Source organism: Peromyscus californicus, unplaced genomic scaffold, assembly GCF_007827085.1.
Source record: "Peromyscus californicus insignis strain IS unplaced genomic scaffold, ASM782708v3 Scaffold_12__1_contigs__length_115047231, whole genome shotgun sequence".
Lineage (NCBI taxonomy): Eukaryota > Metazoa > Chordata > Mammalia > Rodentia > Cricetidae > Peromyscus > Peromyscus californicus.
The window spans coordinates 110,542,686-110,562,617 of record NW_026294413.1 but is presented as its reverse complement, the minus strand read 5'-3'; the positions used below and the strand labels follow the sequence as shown (position 1 = coordinate 110,562,617).

Sequence of the window (19,932 nt, the reverse complement as noted above, 5' to 3'; positions counted from 1 at the left end):
CGGTAGTTGTGCACAGGTGTAGTTCCCACCTCAGTTAAGCTTCATCCACTATGCTCCAGCACTCATGAAACCAGCCAGGGAGCCATGTGTCAGTAGGGCAAAATGACATAATAGTAGCTGGCTCAGGAGGGACTGGCTGGGATCCTCCCCTCCCTCTTCTTCTGTGAGGGAGCCCCCATGGCCAGCAAACCCAATCCCGGCTTCTCTCACAAGCAGCCACAGCCGTTCTGATGAAGGTGACGGCCGTTATGCTCAAAGGATAACACCACACCACAAGAACCGGGGCTCTCGGTGGCTTCAGTGCCCTCCTTTACTCAAACCCGTGGTCTTGAATTGTCTTACAGGTGTATGGGGAAGTTATTCACACCATGGTAAATCATGAACTCGGCTGAAGCAATAGAAGAACAAGCAAAAGAAAGTTAAGTTTGGGTTTGGAACTCACTCTTTTTCTTCTCTCTTCTCATTGGACAGTTGCCATCCTTCTGAAAGACGATTATTTTGTGAGTGGTGCTGGACTGCCTGGCAGATTCAAAGCTGAGAAGGTGGAGTTTCACTGGGGCCACAGCAATGGTTCAGCTGGCTCGGAACATAGTGTCAATGGCCGGAGGTTTCCTGTGGAGGTGAGAAAACTGGGGCCCCAGGGATTCCCGCTGTGGGTTACTGCAATCTTACTTCAGCGTTGTGCAGGTTAGACGGACATTCCCTGCTTTCCTCTCTCAGGAAACCCTGTGTCTCGAGCATGGCAGAGGGCCTCCCTTAAGGCTCATCTCTGCTCAGCAGGAGAGCACAAAGCGTCCACGAGCGGGCAGACTGACCTTTGCCTGCCCAGTGATGTCCCTCGGCTGTTCCCTTTGACACAGCTTCTCTTCTCCATTCCTCAAGCCCTCTTTTCTGAAGGTGACAGTTCATGTGATGCTGAGAAGACTGTTGTCACTCTTTAGAAAATGACAAGGCTGGTGACATGGAAAGGAGTCTCAGAACCCTCTCTGAGTTGTGTACTTCTTTGAACGGTTTGTTTTGGTCCCTGCCAGCTGTTGCGACAGAGGACGTGAGCATGGATGGTGTGAGTCTCTGTCGCCTTTTGTTAGGACTGACGGTGACACGGCTTCATTCCCTCAGCACTTAGAGTCCGTCTTTTCACAGAGCCAGGCCGGTGATGGGAAGGCCATGGGAGAGAGTTGAAAAGGAAGCCGTGACACCAGGGGTCCTCCAGCAGTGTCACCTCCACATCACGGGTGCTGTCAGCCTGTTTTGCTTTCCTTGTGCGATTGGATTTTGTTCCGTTGGGGAAACATGTGCCGATTGGCTTGTTCCCCATGTGCTAAGCCCGACAGGCTTGTGGCAGATCTCACTAGATCTGGTAGTAGTCTTTGGTTATACAAAACAGGGAGTCACTGTGGAGTGCTGGAATGTTTTAATCAAAGGAACCAGATGGCAGAGTATCATTGTCAGCTCTAAATGTTTCTCAATTGGTGTCCTGTTTTGATAGTCTGATAAATATTTCAGACCCTCTTCATAATGAAAATACATGTATTTCAGATTTATGTGTGATTTGTAAAGTGTTAGGTATATTACCTAGCTCCTCAAGCCTGTTTATGAACCCTCTAGGAATACTTGACACTTCTATGAGAACTTGTGTAAGTTGGGAAAGGTATTAATATCTCTTTTGTGGAGATTCTTTTGAGGATAAATGGGACGATGCATTCAATGCCAGCTTTTCCTACTGTATTCTCACAGCACAGACCACTTTAGATCCCGGAATATGTGAAGCTTCCACCCCAACTGTGTGTGAATAGTTCCGCTGGCTTCTCTTGAAATCTGTTCCTTTCCAATATTACCTCTGTGTGTAGATCCTGCAGAGCCCTGCGAAAGCCTCATTCCTACCAGACACTCCCTACTGCCTTCACAAGTTCCTGCCTGGGAGACTGTACATTATTAATTTTCTAGAATAGAACTTTAATTTCTCATAGAATTTAGAGAAACAGTTACATTTCACCAGTTTGTTGCAAATGAAATTTTAAAGGTTCTAGACAATATGTTAGAAAAAAAGATGTAGATAGAGTAGGTCTGGGATGATCCTGGCCATGGGAGCTTCTCATGTTGCCACGAATGAGTTCTTACTCAACCTTCCCATGAGCCTCTTCCTTTCCCATTTTCCAGAGATCTCCTAGCCCCACATCTGTGAGGAGTCTTTTTGGAGATTTCATCCAAGTGTGAACAGCATTAAAGAAGCGTGTACAGACATGTCTGAGCTCCTGCCACTAGCTTGAGCAGGACAACCTAGCAAGACCTGTTTCTTCAAATTCTTCTTGGGCCGGCTGTACCGTTCTTCCTGGATAGAGAGCAGGCCCTCCTAGTTAGATAACTAACCTCCTAGGGTTGGTTATCCTGTCAGACAAGGAAGCACAAAGAGTCTCCTTACAGGCAATTCCAAGACACAGTGTCAGGCAGAGTGGTGTTTTCAGACTGGCCTCGTAGGATTCTCATTTCTTTCCTCTAGAGAAGCATTCTTCAGCTTGTTGGAAGATCAGAAGCAAGAATTGTGGGTGAAAACATATACATACATGGATGCATATTCGCACACATTCATGCACACACTCACATGTATCCTAATGAATGTCCCCTACACTGATACACTCCCCTGGAGACACCAGAGATAGCTACTCTGAGAAGATGCTTCCTATTTCTCTCATTCATTTAATTTGCAGTACCAACATCTTCCCTGTGCACCCTTGTCTGTGGGACTTCCTCTCCTGGTCACATTAATGATATGATTCTGAGTAGGATTTAGACTTAATGGGCCTCCTGTCCTGTGAATGGGATGAGTCATTTTTTAGAAGTACTAGCACTTTTTATACATGGCAAACTTGCCTCCTAGAGTCAGACTCACATGGAGTTTGTAAGTGTGGTTTCCCCTCTGGTCTCCCCCCGCACCCTGCTTCCCATGGGCCCTGGAAGTTGAAGGGGTAGTTTGTGTCCTGCCAGGCAGGAAGTATAGATGGGACTAACAGAGAGGAGAACTGAGAGAACAGGAAGGCAGAGGGAGCCACTGCCAGCCGCCGCCATGACAAGCAGCATGTGAAGATGCCAGTAAGCCACGAGCCACGTGCCAAGGTATAGATTTATAGAAATGGATTAATTTAAGATGTAAGAACTAGATAGCTAGAAGCCTGAGCCATTAGGCCAAACAGTTTAAATAATATAAGCATCTGTGTGTTTATTTTATAAGTGGGTTGTCGGACTGCCGGGGCTTGGCGGGAGCTGGAGACAAAATCTCCAGCTACAATTGCTCAAAAGTTTGAAAACTTAATCTGTCTTGGAACAGCATGTCTGTGGAGCAGGAAGGGAGCTTGTGCCTCATCTGCAGTCTCGTTCTAGATCAGCGTGCAGCATAGATGGAATTTGCTTTTGAGGCCTATGAGTTCTGAAAACTGTTTCCCATTCTTTGAAGAATGTCACTGACTGCTGAAGCTCATAAGCTGTGCCCAGATTTACTCTGTGGTCAAGTTGCTGGGGTTCTTCGCTTTTGAGTGGCATCAGGTAGTAAGCCTGCCTGTATTAACTGGGTTCCTTATGCCCAGCTGGTTCATAGCTTGCTGTTATAAATTGTGACATGTTGATGTTCTTAGTGGTATATTTGGAGGTACTTAAATCTCAGGGATTAAAGGCAATTGGATCCAATTTAACTGTAAAATATGCACAGGAATGTTGCTCACTTCTGTCTCAAATGTGTCTATAAAATTTTGTGATAGCTTGCATTACTAAATCTCATTATTGACACCAGCTCTTCCTGGTGTTCTCTGCAGTGTTGGAACATCACAGAGTCAGCTTACTTCTTTCCATATTGAATGAAAAAAATTAGGATATGACTGCTCCTAGGTATTGGGTGAGGAGAAGGTTTATTGTAGACAAGAGGGAGAAAACAGCCAGAGGCATCTGGAAGGTCCAGTCTGAACATGGCCAGCAGACTTGGAGAGTGAGAGGAAGGACGACAGGATAGCGACCAGGAGCCAACAGGCTAGAGGTGAGCTAGGAGACCCGGAGAAAAAGAGACCAAGAGAGCATGTGGTTCAAGAGGACACTTAGCCAAAATGGCTGAATTATATAGGGGTAGGAAGCAGAACCCTAGCCCCAGGGAGGGACAGGTTTAGGATGGGGGGAGGGTGAGAAGTGCTAGGAGGGTAGAGGGGCTACAGGTACTGAGTGATGCTGGGAGAACTGGGGGGGAAGAGGGGCTACAGGTACTGAGTGATGCTGGGAGAACTGGGGGGGAAGAGGGGCTACAGGTACTCAGTGATGCTGGGAGAGCTGGGGGGCAGAGGGGCTACAGGTACTCAGTGATGCTGGGAGAACTGGGGGGGAAGAGGGGCTACAGGTACTCAGTGATGCTGGGAGAGCTGGGGGTGCAGAGGGGCTACAGGTACTGAGTGATGCTGGGAGAGCTGGGGGGGAAGAGGGGCTACAGGTACTGAGTGATGCTGGGAGAGCTGGGGGTGCAGAGGGGCTACAGGTACTGAGTGATGCTGGGAGAGCTGGGGGGGCAGAGGGGCTACAGGTACTGAGTGATGCTGGGGGGGCAGAGGGGCTACAGGTACTGAGTGATGCTGGGGGGGCAGAGGGGCTACAGGTACTGAGTGATGCTGGGAGAGCTGGGGGGGCAGAGGGGCTACAGGTACTGAGTGATGCTGGGAGAACTGGGGGGGCAGAGGGGCTACAGGTACTGAGTGATGCTGGGGGTGCAGAGGGGCTACAGGTACTGAGTGATGCTGGGAGAGCTGGGGGGGAAGAGGGGCTTCAGGTACTGAGTGATGCTGGGAGAGCTGGGGGGGCAGAGGGGCTACAGGTACTGAGTGATACAGGGAGAGCTGGGGGGGCAGAGGGGCTACAGGTACTGAGTGATGCTGGGAGAGCTGGGGGGGAAGAGGGGCTACAGGTACTGAGTGATGCTGGGAGAGGTGGGGGGGCAGAGGGCTACAGGTACTGAGTGATGCTGGGGGGGCAGAGGGGCTACAGGTACTGAGTGATGCTGGGGGGGCAGAGGGGCTACAGGTACTGAGTGATGCTGGGGGGGCAGAGGGCTACAGGTACTGAGTGATGCTGGGAGAGCTGGGGGGGCAGAGGGCTACAGGTACTGAGTGATGCTGGGGGGGCAGAGGGCCTACAGGTACTGAGTGATGCTGGGAGATCTAAGCAGTCTCCCCTTTGGTATGTTAATAGCACTCAGCCATTTGTGCAGGCTTTCTTTGAATTTTCTTGTATTTTAGAAAATTTGATCTGCATCTGGGGTATCATTTTTGTTTGTTTGTTTTTGTTTTGTTTTTTTGACACAGGGTTTCTCTGTGTAGCTTTGGAGCCTATCCTGGAACTCACTCTGGAGACCAGGCTGGTCTTGAACTCACAGAGATCTGCCTGCCTCTGCTTCCCAAGTGTTGGGATTAAAGGCGTGCGCCACCACCGGGCTGCGGGTATCATTTTTTTTTATGTGCCATGTATAAGTGACTCAGTGTTATTGGAATTATTAAGGTCAGAGCCTGGGCCCTGGCAGCCCTGATAAGGTGGTCATGTGTCCTCAAAGGGCCAGTTCAGCAAATTTGGGGAGGAGAACTGAGAGGCCCATTGACTGGGTTCTGACATGCGGTCTGTGCTCATGTAGAGGGAATGAAGTGCTGCTCCGAGCTAAGCTGTCCTGGTTTCCCTGTGGCCTATCCATCACCACTGTCTGGCTTCAGTCTCTGTTGCTAGGCAACTGTGGAAATGCTTTTCAGGGAGGTGTGGTAGGATGCCTCAGTTGATATAGTACTTGGAACCTGAGTTTGCTCCCTAGTACCCATGTGAAAAAGCCAGGTATGATGGCATGCATTTGTAATCCCAGTGCTGGGGAGGCAGAGTCGGGCAAATCCCGGGGATCTTATCTACCAGCCTAGACGCATTGGTAAGTTTTAAGCCAATGAGAGACCCTGTATCCAAAAACAAGGTGGTTAGTTCCTGAGCAGTGACACCTTTGGCTCTCTGGCCTCCACAAGTGTGGGTGTGTATTTGCAGACACACACATACAAAGAAATCTCTTTTTGGGAAATAGACTCCCTCTCTGGCCAGCTCTGGTTTGCAGTCTATCTTCTCCTAGCACGTAGTTCCTGAGGAAATTCCAGTACGGGGGAGAGCATTGTTTTAATAATCTGGTAACCAAAGGGAGTGGCCCAGGTGTTTCTTTAGAGTACCTTTGTTTCTGCCACTGTTGTTACAAAGAGGCAGTGTTGAAGACTACACTGAGTCGGTGGAACGGGGCTGTCCCCACTGCCTGTGACTCCTGCCAGACAGCACCAGTCACCAGCTCGGGACAGCGGGGCCGTCATCACTGTTGGCACTGTATGCTACTGGTTTCTCGTTGATTGAAGACAGGATGCTGGTAATGTGCCGGTGTGTATGACAGCCCTCTGTACAAGAAGCCACCCAGCCCACAGGTGTCACCAGTGTCACATGTGTGAACCATCAGAGCAAACCAGCATCATCAGTGGAATGGGGCCACCCTTCATCCGAGGGCATCACTGTAAACACATCTGATTACTGAGGGCTTGGTTCCTGTGTTGGCTGCAAAAGCGGTGTCCTTGCCTCTGAAGATGCAGCACAACCCTGGCAATTTCAGCGACTCCTTTAGGCTTCCACCCTCAGGCTGAATTTCCAGCATTTGTCCCCTCAGAACCTGGCCCCACTCCCTGAGGGTAAATGGCCACAAAACCAGCCTTGTAGATTTTGCTCCTTCCCAGGAGCTCTTTGGGGTTATCTGTGGCTTTTTAGGCACCCACAGTTTAGACCTGTCTCCATTTTCCTGGCTGAAATCCTGGATTTAGTCTCATAGTGGCTGTACTTAAAAGCATCCAATCTAATATTAACTAAAAAGTCATTATATAATCCAAAGTCAGTGATCTTCAAAAACCAGCTGTTGTTCTTGTCCTCCCTCCCTCCCTCCCCCCACTCTTTCTTTTGAGTAGTTAAACTTAGAAAAGCAAATGGGAGTGTCTGCCATGCCCTGTTGGGGACAGACCCACCCTCAGGTGCCCTCTGTAGCCCTGCAGCAGCTTCCCTGCTGACTGAAGATTCCCTGCCTCACAGATGCTGATGACGCACAGGTAGAGCAGGAAGCCGGAGTGCCTGCCTTCCGGTTGCTTGTGTGCTGGGGTTGATGCTGAGAGTGAGCACTTGCACAGCTGGCTGTGTCCTTTCAGCTGTAATAGATGGACCCTGAAGGGGGGGGCGGGGGGCTTGTGCCAAGAGACAATGGGTCCTGGAAGAGATGATGATGCTTAGAAAGGTAAAAGGGGTGAATTTGAGCCTGTTGTTAGCAGAGCTATGCAAAGGTCCTGAGATCTGTGACGGTCTGTAAGGCCAGTGGGTATTTTAGTAGGCAGAGGTGACTTTGCTTATATGAGGGAGTGTACTTGTCTGTGACGGAATTCAAAATTCTCCAGGAATGAGACTGCAGTGTGAGAATAGCTTGTTCTTCCTTGGCTCCTGGGCTTCCTGGTGTCAACACCACCACAGTCCTCTTAACAATCCCCTTCTCTTACTCTCTTCCCTTTCCATATTCTTTCTTTGGCCTGCGGTTGGTCCTGTAACTAACGATTCCTAACTCACAAATAGGAATTACATCACATCACGTTTCCACTAATAATTGAAGTTGTTGTGAATTCAAAGGGAAACCTCCAGACAGAACCTCTGAGAGCTCCATTAAAGTGGAGGTTCATTGCATGCTTGTTGTCTAAGGTAATTAAAATCGTATTTATTACAATAAGAGATTGCAGGAGTTGTTGATTCAGACTTACTGGTGCTTTATGAGTTGAAGTCTTCAATAAGCTTAAATGATCCAAATTGATTGTCTATGGCCTTTCCAGCTAGACTCACAGCTGGTTCCTTTCAGCTCTGGTTAGAGCATCTTGGCAAGTATGGGGAAGCGAAGACATTCGTCTCAATTCATCCCATGTACACATTACCGTGTGGTACAGGGCAGCGATTCCTTATCTCAGACTCTGGAGCCCAGATGTTTTAGAATCTCCAATCTTTTTTGGAAAGGTTCATGTGTTCGTGTGTGTGTGTGTGTGTGTGTGTGTGTGTGTGTGTGTGTGTGTGTACTTGTGTTTTCACGTGTGCTCACATCACAGAAGCTGCCCCTGCCCCTAAGTAGAATGCTTGTACTTAATGGAAATATACATTCTATAAATAGCATCATGCCTCCTCACATCAGGTTTCATCACTGAGTAAATTTCTGCAAAACATAAATAGCAACAAGATTCCTTTGGGTCTCCCAGAGACGTCTAAGACCATTCTGTGGTTCTTGTGCCCCGTGTACAGCTCCAGTGTCATATTGCAGCCCTGACCCAGCATGTTGACCATCTTTCTGTATTTTGGTGTTCTTCTGATCCTTTTCTTCCAAAATACTATGAACATTCTTGGTCAAGATGAAGGACTGTCTAGGGAACAAGAAGTGGCCAGTCTGTGCTGACTTTGTTGGGTGTCCACTTCCCCCGTATTCTGCTTGGGCCTGTTAACTGTCATTCCCCAGCTGTGCTCCAGGAAGGACCTGTCTGCCCACAGCCTGCTGCTCACACAGAGGCAAAGCAGCGACTTTCCCTTGATGAAACACATCTTGCTTATGCCTGGGAGTACTTATGTCACTGTCTAGCTAGACAGTGTGCTGCCATGACCCTTGCGTTCTGGCTCATGAGATTCATACCTACTTTCCTTCTGCTAAGTCGGAGCAATGCTGACCCCTGACATCCCCCTCTCCACCCACTGCATGCATGGCAGCATCCTCACAGCTCATTTATGGGTCAGAGCATCTGGACATCTTGGCCCACTTTGATCTCTGACCTTCACAGCTTGATAGGTTATGGTTTTAATGTTCGGCCCACTCTTCTCTGCGTTCTTCTGAGAATAAATTCAGGCATAAGGCATGCTTTCTTAAAGATTTATGTCATATGCTTGTGTATTAAGGGATTTGAAGCATCTTCCACTTTAAAAGTAAAGTATGAAAATGCCACAGTTAAGCCCATTACTTTGTATAACTTAACAATAAATAACACAGAGAGAAATCTGTTCAGTTTTATTTAACATAACATAATATTTTTTTTTAATTTTTCTGGGGTGTGTGTGTGTGTGTGTGTGTGTGTGTGTGTGTGTGTGTGTGTGTGTGTGTGTTTAGAGTACATGGAGAAGTCAGAAGGCAACTTGCGGGAGTTGGTTTTCTCCTTCCACTGTGTAGTTTTCATGTAGGTTATCAGGCTTGCCCAGGACAAGTGCCTGTACCCATGGCGCCACCTTCCTGGCCCCTAACACAATAAGCTCATCTGAAGATACAGCTTATACGAGGATTACCCTCTCCTTTATCTGTGTGGCAGTATTACCTTCCTTTTGAAAATGGAGGTTTAGATGTTTCCCCTCTTCTGATTGGCGTCTTCAAATGGAATCCTGTTCAAATATCTTCAGAGGACACAGGGGTGTTTTGACATTTCTGTTATCTTGAAAATTATACTGGACTCTTGGCTTATTCAAAACTAGTAATTCAGATCTTTATGACTCGATAGCATCTTGATTGGTCACCAGAGAGAACTTCCCTTAGAGGAGACTGAGACATGTTCTCTTACTTTTTCTTTTCACTGTTTTATACACAAGGAAGCAAACTTTCCTCAGAGTCCTTTGTCATGCTTGCCGTCTGTGGCCAGGCTCTGTATGGGAAGTTGAGGGTCCTGGAGAGCTGGTTCTGTGCTCTGCTGTGACTGTTAGTTATTTGTGCAGAAGTGACTTCTGTCAAATGCCCATGCATTTCCCTGAAACTTAGATGCTGACTTCATTGCAATAAAGACTTTATTTTAAAATCTAGTGTTCACTGGGCTGGGCTTCCCTTTGCATGTCTTCTGCAGGAGTGTGCTCAGTGGGTAAGCTAAAGTCTGGTTGTTACAAAGCCCGAGGGCAGGCTCTGTGAGGGAAAGGATGGATTGTGTGTCCCGCACCTGTGGCATGCTGGGAACTGACTCATCCTGAGCCTGAGAACCACGGAGATGACACACCTTGAAAAACAGACCTGCTTCCATTGGAGTCATAGTCCAAGCAGCAACGTGGAGAAGACTGGGAATGGGATTGGGTGGTGGGTATTACAAGTCATGTTGTAGACCAATATAATGTACAGTATATGTGTGCTAAGAAATTTCCAGGTGTTTCTTGATTTGATTTCATCTGGAGCTGTAGGGAGGTTCAGTTCCACACCCATCTTAATCCCAGAATGTCTGAACTCATGCACCAGTGAGAAGTTTGGTTTGCAGAGACCCATGTTTATGTTCTTTGTCACTGATTCCCAGCCTTCCTAATGCTGCGACCCTTTAATACAACTCCTCATGTTGTGGTGACCCCAACCATAAAATTATTTTGTTGCTACTTCATAACTGTAATTTTGTTACTGTTATGAATTGTAGCATAAATATCTGATATGCAATATGTGCTATGCAACCCCTGCTTGACCCACAGGTTAAGAACTGTTGTTTTAGTGTCTAGGCTCTATATAGTCTGTGAAGTGTAGGCCATGCCTGTTTGGATTTGATGAGTGATTTCATTGCTTTTTTTTCTTTGACATTGCTTCGCCAGTTTTACAAAACATCCAGGAAGTCATGTTAGAATCTTAACTACTGCTTATTGTGTAATAGGAAAGAGAAGAGTGGAGGGGCGTTAACTGCTCCTAAAAGGCTGAGCTGGACAGGTGGTGTAGACAGACAGGGGATTCTGTGGAGAGTGCAGTGCGGGACAGGTGGTGTAGACAGACGGGATTCTGTGGAGAGTGCAGTGCGGGACAGGTGGTGTAGACAGACGGGATTCTGTGGAGAGTGCAGTGCGGGACAGGTGGTGTAGACAGACGGGATTCTGTGGAGAGTGTTGCAGTGAGGGACAGGTGGTGTAGACAGACAGGGGATTCTGTGGAGAGTGCTGCAGTGCCGGACAGGTGGTGTAGACAGACAGGGGATTCTGTGGAGAGTGCTGCAGTGCCGGACAGGTGGTGTAGACAGACGGGATTCTGTGGAGAGTGCAGTGTGGGACAGGTGGTGTAGACAGACAGGGGATTCTGTGGAAAACCTGCAGTTACCAAGACTGACCACTTCAACCACCTTAGGACAAATGTCACGTGAACTGTGCATTGCTGTTCTGATTTTTTAGAGCCTACACTAAAAGAGATAAAAAGAAATAGGTGATTTGATCTAAATTACACAGTTTGTTTTATGCAGATTATTTTATTGTTATTTATTATAAAAGCTATCACAATTTCATTGATTTTAATAAAATGTTAATATTTACCTTAATATTATCCAACATAAAACCAACTGTAGAAAGTTATGACTGAGCTCTCTTGCGTTCTGTTTTTAATAGTAAGTTTTTGAAACTCAGTTTATCTTTTAAACTTTATTCTTTGGTCAGGGGCACTTTGCCACAGCATGTGTATAGAGGTCAGAGTACAACCTGATAGATAGAGTCAGTTTGCCCTTTTTTGGGTTCCTGGGCCCCAAATCAGGTCGTCAAGCTTGGCAGCAATGTTCCATTCCCACTGAACCATCTCACTGGTTCCAATTTACATATTACAACAGCATATTTCTATTGGACAAGCCACTTCTGTATTCCACATGCCCACCACTAGCCACATGCACATTATGACCCCTAAGTGGAAATGTAGACTTCCAGGTTCTAGGCTACAGTAATGGAATTAGGTAATGAGTTATCCAGAAACCAGTGGAGGTCATTCAAGAGTTTTATATTTTGTCATTTTTCTCTTCTAAGAAGAACAAAAACGGTCAAAGTACATAAAGTAGCAGACGCTACTAAAGTAGTAGGATGAACAAGTTGAAAGGTCTAATCCACAATACAGCAATTATAGGCCATAGAAGGATGTCTCCTGAACGAATGCCCTTGGCTTCTGTAACCCCCAGGGGCAAATGCAGGTATCTGTTGGTGTATTGGATAACTTAATTTGTTTCTCTGTAGTAACCATTTAGCTTTGTCTCAAATCTCATGTACACACTTTATCTCTACACAATGAATTATATTAAAATACCAGTAGATATTTATAATTCTTCTATTTCATTTTGGGGTATGCCGTCTTTATTACAGACTTCAACTGCAGGCATGACAGAACTGATTTCTTCATAAACTTTCTGGTTTTTCTCTTCTTTTTTTCTTTCATAATGTTTATTCCCAGAGCTTTGAGCCTTGTTCTTTTCAGAATCCTTTTCCAACCTGAAAAACTCAAATAAAGCTGGCCGGAGAGACCTTTGTGCTCTGATGTGGAGGCCTCTGGCAGCCTGATCACATGTATTGTGAGTTCAAGTCTGGAGGATTTACTGGCATGCCGCTCACACCCCCTACACCCACTTTTATTGTGCCCTGTCACAACTTGAACAGAAAGACTTCAAGCCATCTTAAATCTAAAGCCTTTAGCAAGTTCTTTAGTATCACTGCCCCTGGGAAGGGACAGTCAGAAAGATTTATAGGGAATAGAAAGAAGTCAAGTTTGAAAGAAAGTCTATTTCCTCTTACTCCACTCAGTCCCTGGCACGGAAATTCATCGCAGCCCTGAATGGAACAGGAAGGACATTCTGCAGGCTCCCAACCTGGATTGTATGCCTGGCACTGGGTTCAGTGCAGACTGTGTTCTGGAAACATTTACGGGGATATATGGCAAATTCAGCAAAACTGAACTGTATGTGAAAAAGAAATTTCCTCTCCTGAATGTTTGATGATGTCTTAAGAGATAGGGTTTAAAACTCGGGTTAATATGTGGAAGATGACCCTAAATCCAGTGCTTACCATTTGATATTCCTGTCTCCATTAAAGCCCGACAGCAGCGCTACTGGAGAACAGCTTCAGGACATTTCCTAGTTCTCTGTCAGTGTTTAGCATTCCAAGATCACGGTGGCTTGGAATAAACAAAGTTTCCAGCCCTCAGCCACCCTGGGCTTGCTTCTGCCACTGTGTTTGCCTCTGTTACTTAGTTTCTTTGTCACATTTTGTCCCATGCATTAGCATAGCATACCATAACAATGTGTGAATCACATCATGTGATGTTCCCTGGACCACTGTCTTAAACCTTTTATGAAAAGTGAGCTTTAGTCTGGTATATTTAAAAAACTCTGCAAAATGTCTCCTTCTGTTAATAGCTTAATGAGCAGCAAATGTGTGGGACGTCTAAACTAGTCCAGCACAGAAACCGGCTTGGCTTTCCTTTTACCGGTTAACTGAGGACCCCCATGCAGTTGCCCCTAGGATCCTGAGTATTTTCATGCCCTATGGTGTAGGGGTGAAAACCTTTTGGGGAAATGGTTCCTGGCCTTCAGAAGGAAGCCTCCCTGCCTCTGTGTGGAAGGCTTGAGTGGATGGATGCCTTGCATCCCTCTCCTGTTTTTAACTGTGGAGGGCAGTGGTTCATTTGGAAACTGCATCTATCTCTTTAGAGTCCCAGGTCTTGGGAATTTGACTTCACTGGGTGCTGAGGTCCTAAGACGGGAGTGTGCCTAGAATAATTGTGGTCCAGCTTCTAGTCTAGCACACCAGGAGGAGGGTAAGGAAGGGCAGGGCAGGGGACACAGGCGCCATCCCAAGGCCTTGTGGCACAGGTGAGATGCGAAGCTGTAGGTAAGTTCTGCTCACCAAGAGCAGCCGCGTTACTGGAAGCCAGATTAGAAGGTGTTCCTGGCTGCACTGGAATGGAGGAGTGGAGGAGCGCAGGGCTCTGTGAGGAGACGAGGTTTTACTTCCAGACGTGACTGCTTGGAGCAGAGGTAGCGTATTGAGAATAGCAGTTCTGGCTGTATTGAGAACACACCCACCCACCTCAGGGAGACAGTATCAGTGCTCACTTGGATGATAAAATTTGTATTTCTTGACTTTTTTTTTAATAGGAACAATTTGAGGAGAAAATCATGAATAACTATCCAATATAGCCATCAGGTCTTTTAAGGGGAAAAACCTTTAAAATGTCTGATGATAAAGTATTCACATTCTGGTTTCATTCCATAGTAAATGTTATATGCTGAAGAGCAGCAGAGCTCAGAGAAGTGACTATTAAACCTAGTATTAATAAAAGAAGTCCCCTTTTCAGGGTGGATTTGAGTTGATAGACGTGGACTGTGTGGCCCTGGCTTGTTCTGAAGCATGTTTTCAAGGTAGGCAGCACCCAATTTAGGGTGAGTTGATTTAAACTTTTTAGTCCAGGAGGGCATGAAAATGATAGGCATTCAGTATAAAGCAAGCTACAAGTCTAAGCCTGGCCCTCGGGCAGCCCCTGCTGTGCAATCCAGTCTTCTCCTGGATGGACCACAGCAGCCATGCCATGCAAATAGCCCCTGCTCTGCACTTGGGAAGTGGGGTGGGGAAGCGGAATGTTTGGCCTCTTAGATGTAGCAAATGCTGTTCCACCTACAGTGCTGTCTTGGAACAAAACATCGCCAACTAAGGAACAACTTGAATTCACATCATTATTGCTTGAGTTTCCTCCTCACATTGGCTCGTCTTCAATCCATCTGTTTCTTTTTTAAAAAAAGATTTATTTTTATTCTTTTCCTTTTGTATGGGCAGGTGTGCATATGTATGTGCACATATTTATAGTTACATGTGGATGTTGGAGATCAACCTTTTTCTGTTGTTGAGACAGTCTTACTATGTAGCTCAGACTGGTGTGGAATTCACTAAGTAGACCAAGCTCATAGAGATCCTCCTGCCTCTGTTTCCCAAGTGCTGGATTAAAGGTATACATCAACACTCCTAGCAAACACGTTTGTTTTTTGAAACAAGGCTTCTACTTGGACTGGCTTGCCCATTGCACTGGGTTGCCTGGCTGTTTCTGCTCCGGTATGCTGGGATTCGGTGGTGAGCCGCCTCTGCTGGCCTTTCCCTTAGGTTCTCAGTTGGACCCAGGCTTTTAATGAGTCTGCAGAAGCCTTTTCCTGACTGAACTGCCGTCCCTTTCCACAAAGGCCTGTTTTAAACCCTGGAACCGCACCACATTTCTCCTTTGCTTTAAAACCTTCTATTAGTTTCCAGCTACATCTTAAATAAATCCCAAAATCCTCCCTTACCTTCCCAGATCCTGCTTGATCCGACTCCTCTTCCCCTCTCCCTTCTTCAGTGTCTCTTCACTCTGCTTTCGTTGATACTTTTCTGATTCCAAAGCATTCTCTGCCTGCTGTGTTGCTCCTTCCTGGCCGACCCCGACCTGCACCCCCACTGTACCCGCACCCCCACCCACCCCCACCCGCACCCGTACCCGCACCCCGACCCGCACCCCCCACGCGCACCCACACCCCAACACGCACAGCATCGTCCACCCTCTCCTCTCTCAGGCCTGTCCCCTCCTTTGCTGTCCATGCTTTCATTTTCTTCGCAGTGCCCATCACTTTCTGAAATTACTTATTGATTTGTTTACTTGTTTATTAGCCCCCTCCACTGTCTACTTAGCTGCGTGTATGCTTTGGGGCGCAAGCGGTCTGTCTGTTTTGCTGAATCTTGGCACCAGCTAAGGAATACAATCCCATAGCAGGATGAGCTATGTAATATGTGCTAAGAAAATGACATTTCCTTAACGTAGCCTCTTCTTGTAGGCACACTGGTTTGCAAACCAAAAAACTAATTTCTGAGAATGGAAACTTTTAATTTATTCATTTAAAAGATGTTTAAAGGAGCAAATCTTCCCTCCAACATGCTTCTTTATATGAAGGATGAGAAACCCTCAAATAAATGAGTTATTATTCCCATGTAAACACATTCATCTGCTTGCCTCCTGCTTCGAGGCTGGGGGTTGGTCCTGCAGCCCAGGAAATGCTCTTTTTGAGGCCCGTTCTTCCAGAGGATGGTTCTTCTATTAACAGCCATCACATCTATGCATCAAGACAGATTGTTCCAATTAGTCAGTGAGGTTCAGATTCATGAGAGCTGTTAATATGTACATGAGCAATTACTGTTGTAGAATTACAGTGTGTGCCTGTGGGACTTTTAGATTGAGATTAGCAGTTTCTTTAGACGCTAAGGCAAGAGCCATGAAAATGGCACACTGCTTTTCCTGGAAGATTACCCGCACTGGAAAGCTTAGGAGGCTACAGTTTCCTGTGCTTAGCTCCACCCCGTGTGCTCCCAGGCCATACTTTCCTACAGATTCACTTGGAACCAGGCCCCTTGGACATGTAAATCATCAAAACCCACAATCCGTTTAAGCTTTAAGCTTGTGAAAACTAAGAGAAGTGAAGTCGGTAGTCCTGGTGATTTACAGCAAAAGGAAGCAGGCATCGTTACCTTGTAAACCGAACTTGATCTGACTGGAGTGCTTGTGTTGGTTGGCAAGGGTAGGAGTATTGGAATTTGAGGCAAGCTGAAGTCATCTGAGAGGAGGGGGCTCCTGCTGACTGCTGTCGGTGATGAACTGTAATGTGGACATGGAAGAGCAGCAAACCCTTTTTTCCCAAGTTGCTTCTGGGTATGGCGTTTCATCACAACAATAGTAATCCTAACTAAGACACCTGCCTCAAAAAGAAAAAGAAGAAAGTAGGAAAGAAAAAACCTAAAACCGAAGTGTCTTATTCACTCTTCCTGCTGCTATGATACAGGGTCCTGACAGAATCAGGTTAGGAGAGAGATGGTTTATCTCAGTTCACAATTCCTAAGTGCATGCCGTTCATCATCACAGGGTGGTCAATGTGGCAGCAGCCAAAACGATGGTCAGAAAGCAGAGGGCAGGGAAAGCTTGTGCGCAGCTCACTTTCTCCTTTTCATAAGGTCCCAGAACAGGAAATGGTGCCACCCACAGTGAGCAGGTCTTCCCACTTCAATTAACATAATCAAGATAAAGCGCCCAAATTCTAGATCTCATCAAGTTGGCATTTGAGATGAGCTAAGGCGTTGAGTTAGTATACCTTTGTTCTGCCCATTTCTCATTACTAATAAATGATGGCAAATACACTAGTGTTTTTTGGTTTCTCCTGTGTCTTTCATGGGTATGCTGTTCCTCTCCACCGCAGTCAGACAATATTTCCAGAGTTACTAAACTCTGACAATAAGAATAGGGGCTGGATTCAAATGATGGAACCCACACTGCTTTCTTTCTAGTAGGCCAGCCCTGAATAGTTTAAGGTCACCAGGTGAATCTCAAAAGTATCAGAACTTTTACCATTTGTGGAGAGATATCTATGCCTATGATAAACTATTCTAAAAGGAGAAAAACTGAGACTGTAGTTACAGTGTGTTGCAGTTGTATTGAATGCCTTAGTAGAACTCACAAGATAGCATTTCTGTGGTATACAGAGCATAGGTTCATGGTTGATCAACTGTGTTAGGACCCAGTGTGGGCAGTCTGGAATATGACACTTCCCTGGAAAGGAGGGCCCAGATTTGTTATGAGTGAGGATATGGATCAAGGACAGCAAGTGTTAGATCAATAGGCACAGTGGTTTTATTTCTGATGGGCAAGCGAGCTTGCCTCATTTCTTGAGGGAATTATCCGAATAGACTGTGCTGGGCATCTTAACAGATTTGAGCAGATTCTCTTAGGACAAAGCAGCTTTGTCTTATGCATCAGTGATAACTAATCTTGTTTGTCAGCTTAACACACCTGGAAAGAAAAATGCTCAGTTTAGAAACTCTCGTTAGAGTGGCCTGTAGATGTGCTAGCAGGGTATTTTCTTGATTGCTAATTGATACAGAAAATTCCAGCCCACTCTGGGCAGTGCCATCCCTAGGCAGGTAGGTCTGGGCTGTATAGAGATGGTGTAGCTAAATGTGAACTTGGAAGTATGCCGCTAAGCATTCTTCCATGGTTTCTGTTTCAAGTTCCTGCCTTGGCACCCCTCAATGGTAGACTGTAACCTGTAAGATAAAATAAGCCCTTTCCATCACATGTTATTTTTGATCAGAATGTTATTGTCACGGCAGCACAAAGCAAACAAAACCAGCAGCCTTAGTGGAAAGAGGACCTAGAGAAGCAGACTGTACTGAAGAATCTGGTTACAGCTTATCACACAGTTCCCATGCTGGTGGCATGTGCCAGTCCTGAGCTCAGTCCCTCTGGAGAATCTGGTGTCTCCTGGTGGAAGAGCAGAATATTTAGGTCTGGAGCAGAGCACAGTGGTTATAGTTAGTAGCAACTGATTATATTCTTAAAAATCTCTCAGAAAGTACATTGGGTGTGTTTGGTGGCCGTTTTGTTGGTTTTTGTTTGTTTGTTCTTGTTTGTTGTAATTTTTGTTTGTGGGTGATGGTGTTATGTTTGATCAGCTAATGCTTAGGAAACTGCTGAATCACAGCCATACTCAAAGCCCTTGGAGAATAGGCTCAAAATGTTTCCACCATAAGAAGTGATAAGTGAAGCGACAGGTACATGATTAGCTTGTAGTCATTCCACAGTGATGTCCGTATGTCAGAATATCATGGTATATTCCACAAACACAAATCTTGTACATTAAAACAATACATAGACACGGGGCTCTACCACTGTAATATCAAACATTTGGGAGGTGAGGCAGGAGAGTACCAGGTTTCACTCCCAGACACGGATTTACAGCAATTTTCAAGACATCAGAGCTACAGAGTATGAACCTATCTCAAACAAATAAATCAATAATAAATGCTAGAAGCACCTAGCATAATAACAATTGAGTTTTGACTGTATATACTCAGAGCAGTGTTTATATGTTGTTATTTAATCATCATTTAAGAAATTCTTTTATAGATGTAGCAATTAATTAACATCCACTACCTCCAGTTTTCAGCTGAAACAAAGTCTGAGCCGAGAGAGGTTATTTTGATAGAAATCTCTAAAGAGTCTAAACTAAATCTGATCCAAAGCAGTCACGGAAACTAATCGTGCCTTCAGGGTCCTTTTCCATTGATCACACAGTGACTGGCTGATGTCCAGATATATTTGCATTGCTTTGTAGTGCTGTGAGAGACACTAAACACTATCAAAGTGAGTACGCTCATAGGCAGCCTTATGACCTCCAAAGATGTTGAACCTTTTCCTAGCCCTTCTAAATCACTTACTTTCTTATTTGTATCTCACTGCATTCTATAGGTTTTTCCACAATTAAAGCATTTTATTTTAAGATGGAGGGAGGGGAACCCTAACAGACTTGGTCTAATCTAATGTCATTTCTAAGACCTTATTTTTTAGTCACAAATAAGTAGAAAAATAGCATGTGAAAGTATAAAAATAAAATTTCCAAATCATTTATGGTATTTTTATTACCAAAGTCATACCTAACATGAGTTAAAGGGAGTATGCTTTTCTTGAAAACATACAGAAATGTCAACATGCCCCACGTACTTTTCGAACCCTGCTTTCACCAGGAGATGGAGTCTCTTTGGGGAGGGAGCTGCCTGCACCCAGGCAGTGCCTTCTACAGCTTCCAGAGTTCTCAGGGTGATTAATGCCAACAGCTAGGGCCATGGAGCCGGCAGGTTGCCACTGAGATGCCATCACTGCTGCTTCCCGACGGTGGGATGCTGGACCGTTCTGGACTGCTCGTGAACTTCTTTTCCCTTCTGTGAACTGACACCCGGAGCTAACGGCTCATCTGGGGGAGTTTTGATGGGAATTATTCCAGTGCTTTGTGGACTGTCACATACCGGGCCATGTGCAAATGTTGTTTCTGCTTCTGTGATGGAGATGCCACAGAGTTTATTGTTGCTTTCCATCATTGGTTGTCATTTCGGCTCTTTCATCGGTCCCTGTCAGCAGCATCCAGCTAAGAATATCTGGGTTTAACTCTGGTGACCTAAGGCCAGGCATATGTATGTGTGAAGATGAAAGAGAGTGTTCACTGACAATGCTTTGGTGGCATTTAGGGATATAAGCCAGCCTCGGTCAGAATGTCTGACTTTATAAATGAAGCTAGAAACTTCTATTGGAAAAGCCAAGAG

The 19,932-nt window shown here is 45.7% G+C and overlaps 1 protein-coding gene across 2 annotated transcripts in view; it reads left to right on the top strand.

The window, feature by feature from the left end:
- Positions 1–19,932, top strand: part of Ptprg (protein tyrosine phosphatase receptor type G) — a 703,625-nt gene that overhangs the window by 416,042 nt on the left and 267,651 nt on the right. For both annotated transcript variants that reach the window (XM_052734133.1, XM_052734134.1), the window contains exon 4: positions 472–620. In XM_052734133.1, coding sequence (XP_052590093.1) covers positions 472–620 — 149 coding nt within the window. The remainder of the gene's footprint in view (positions 1–471; positions 621–19,932) is intronic.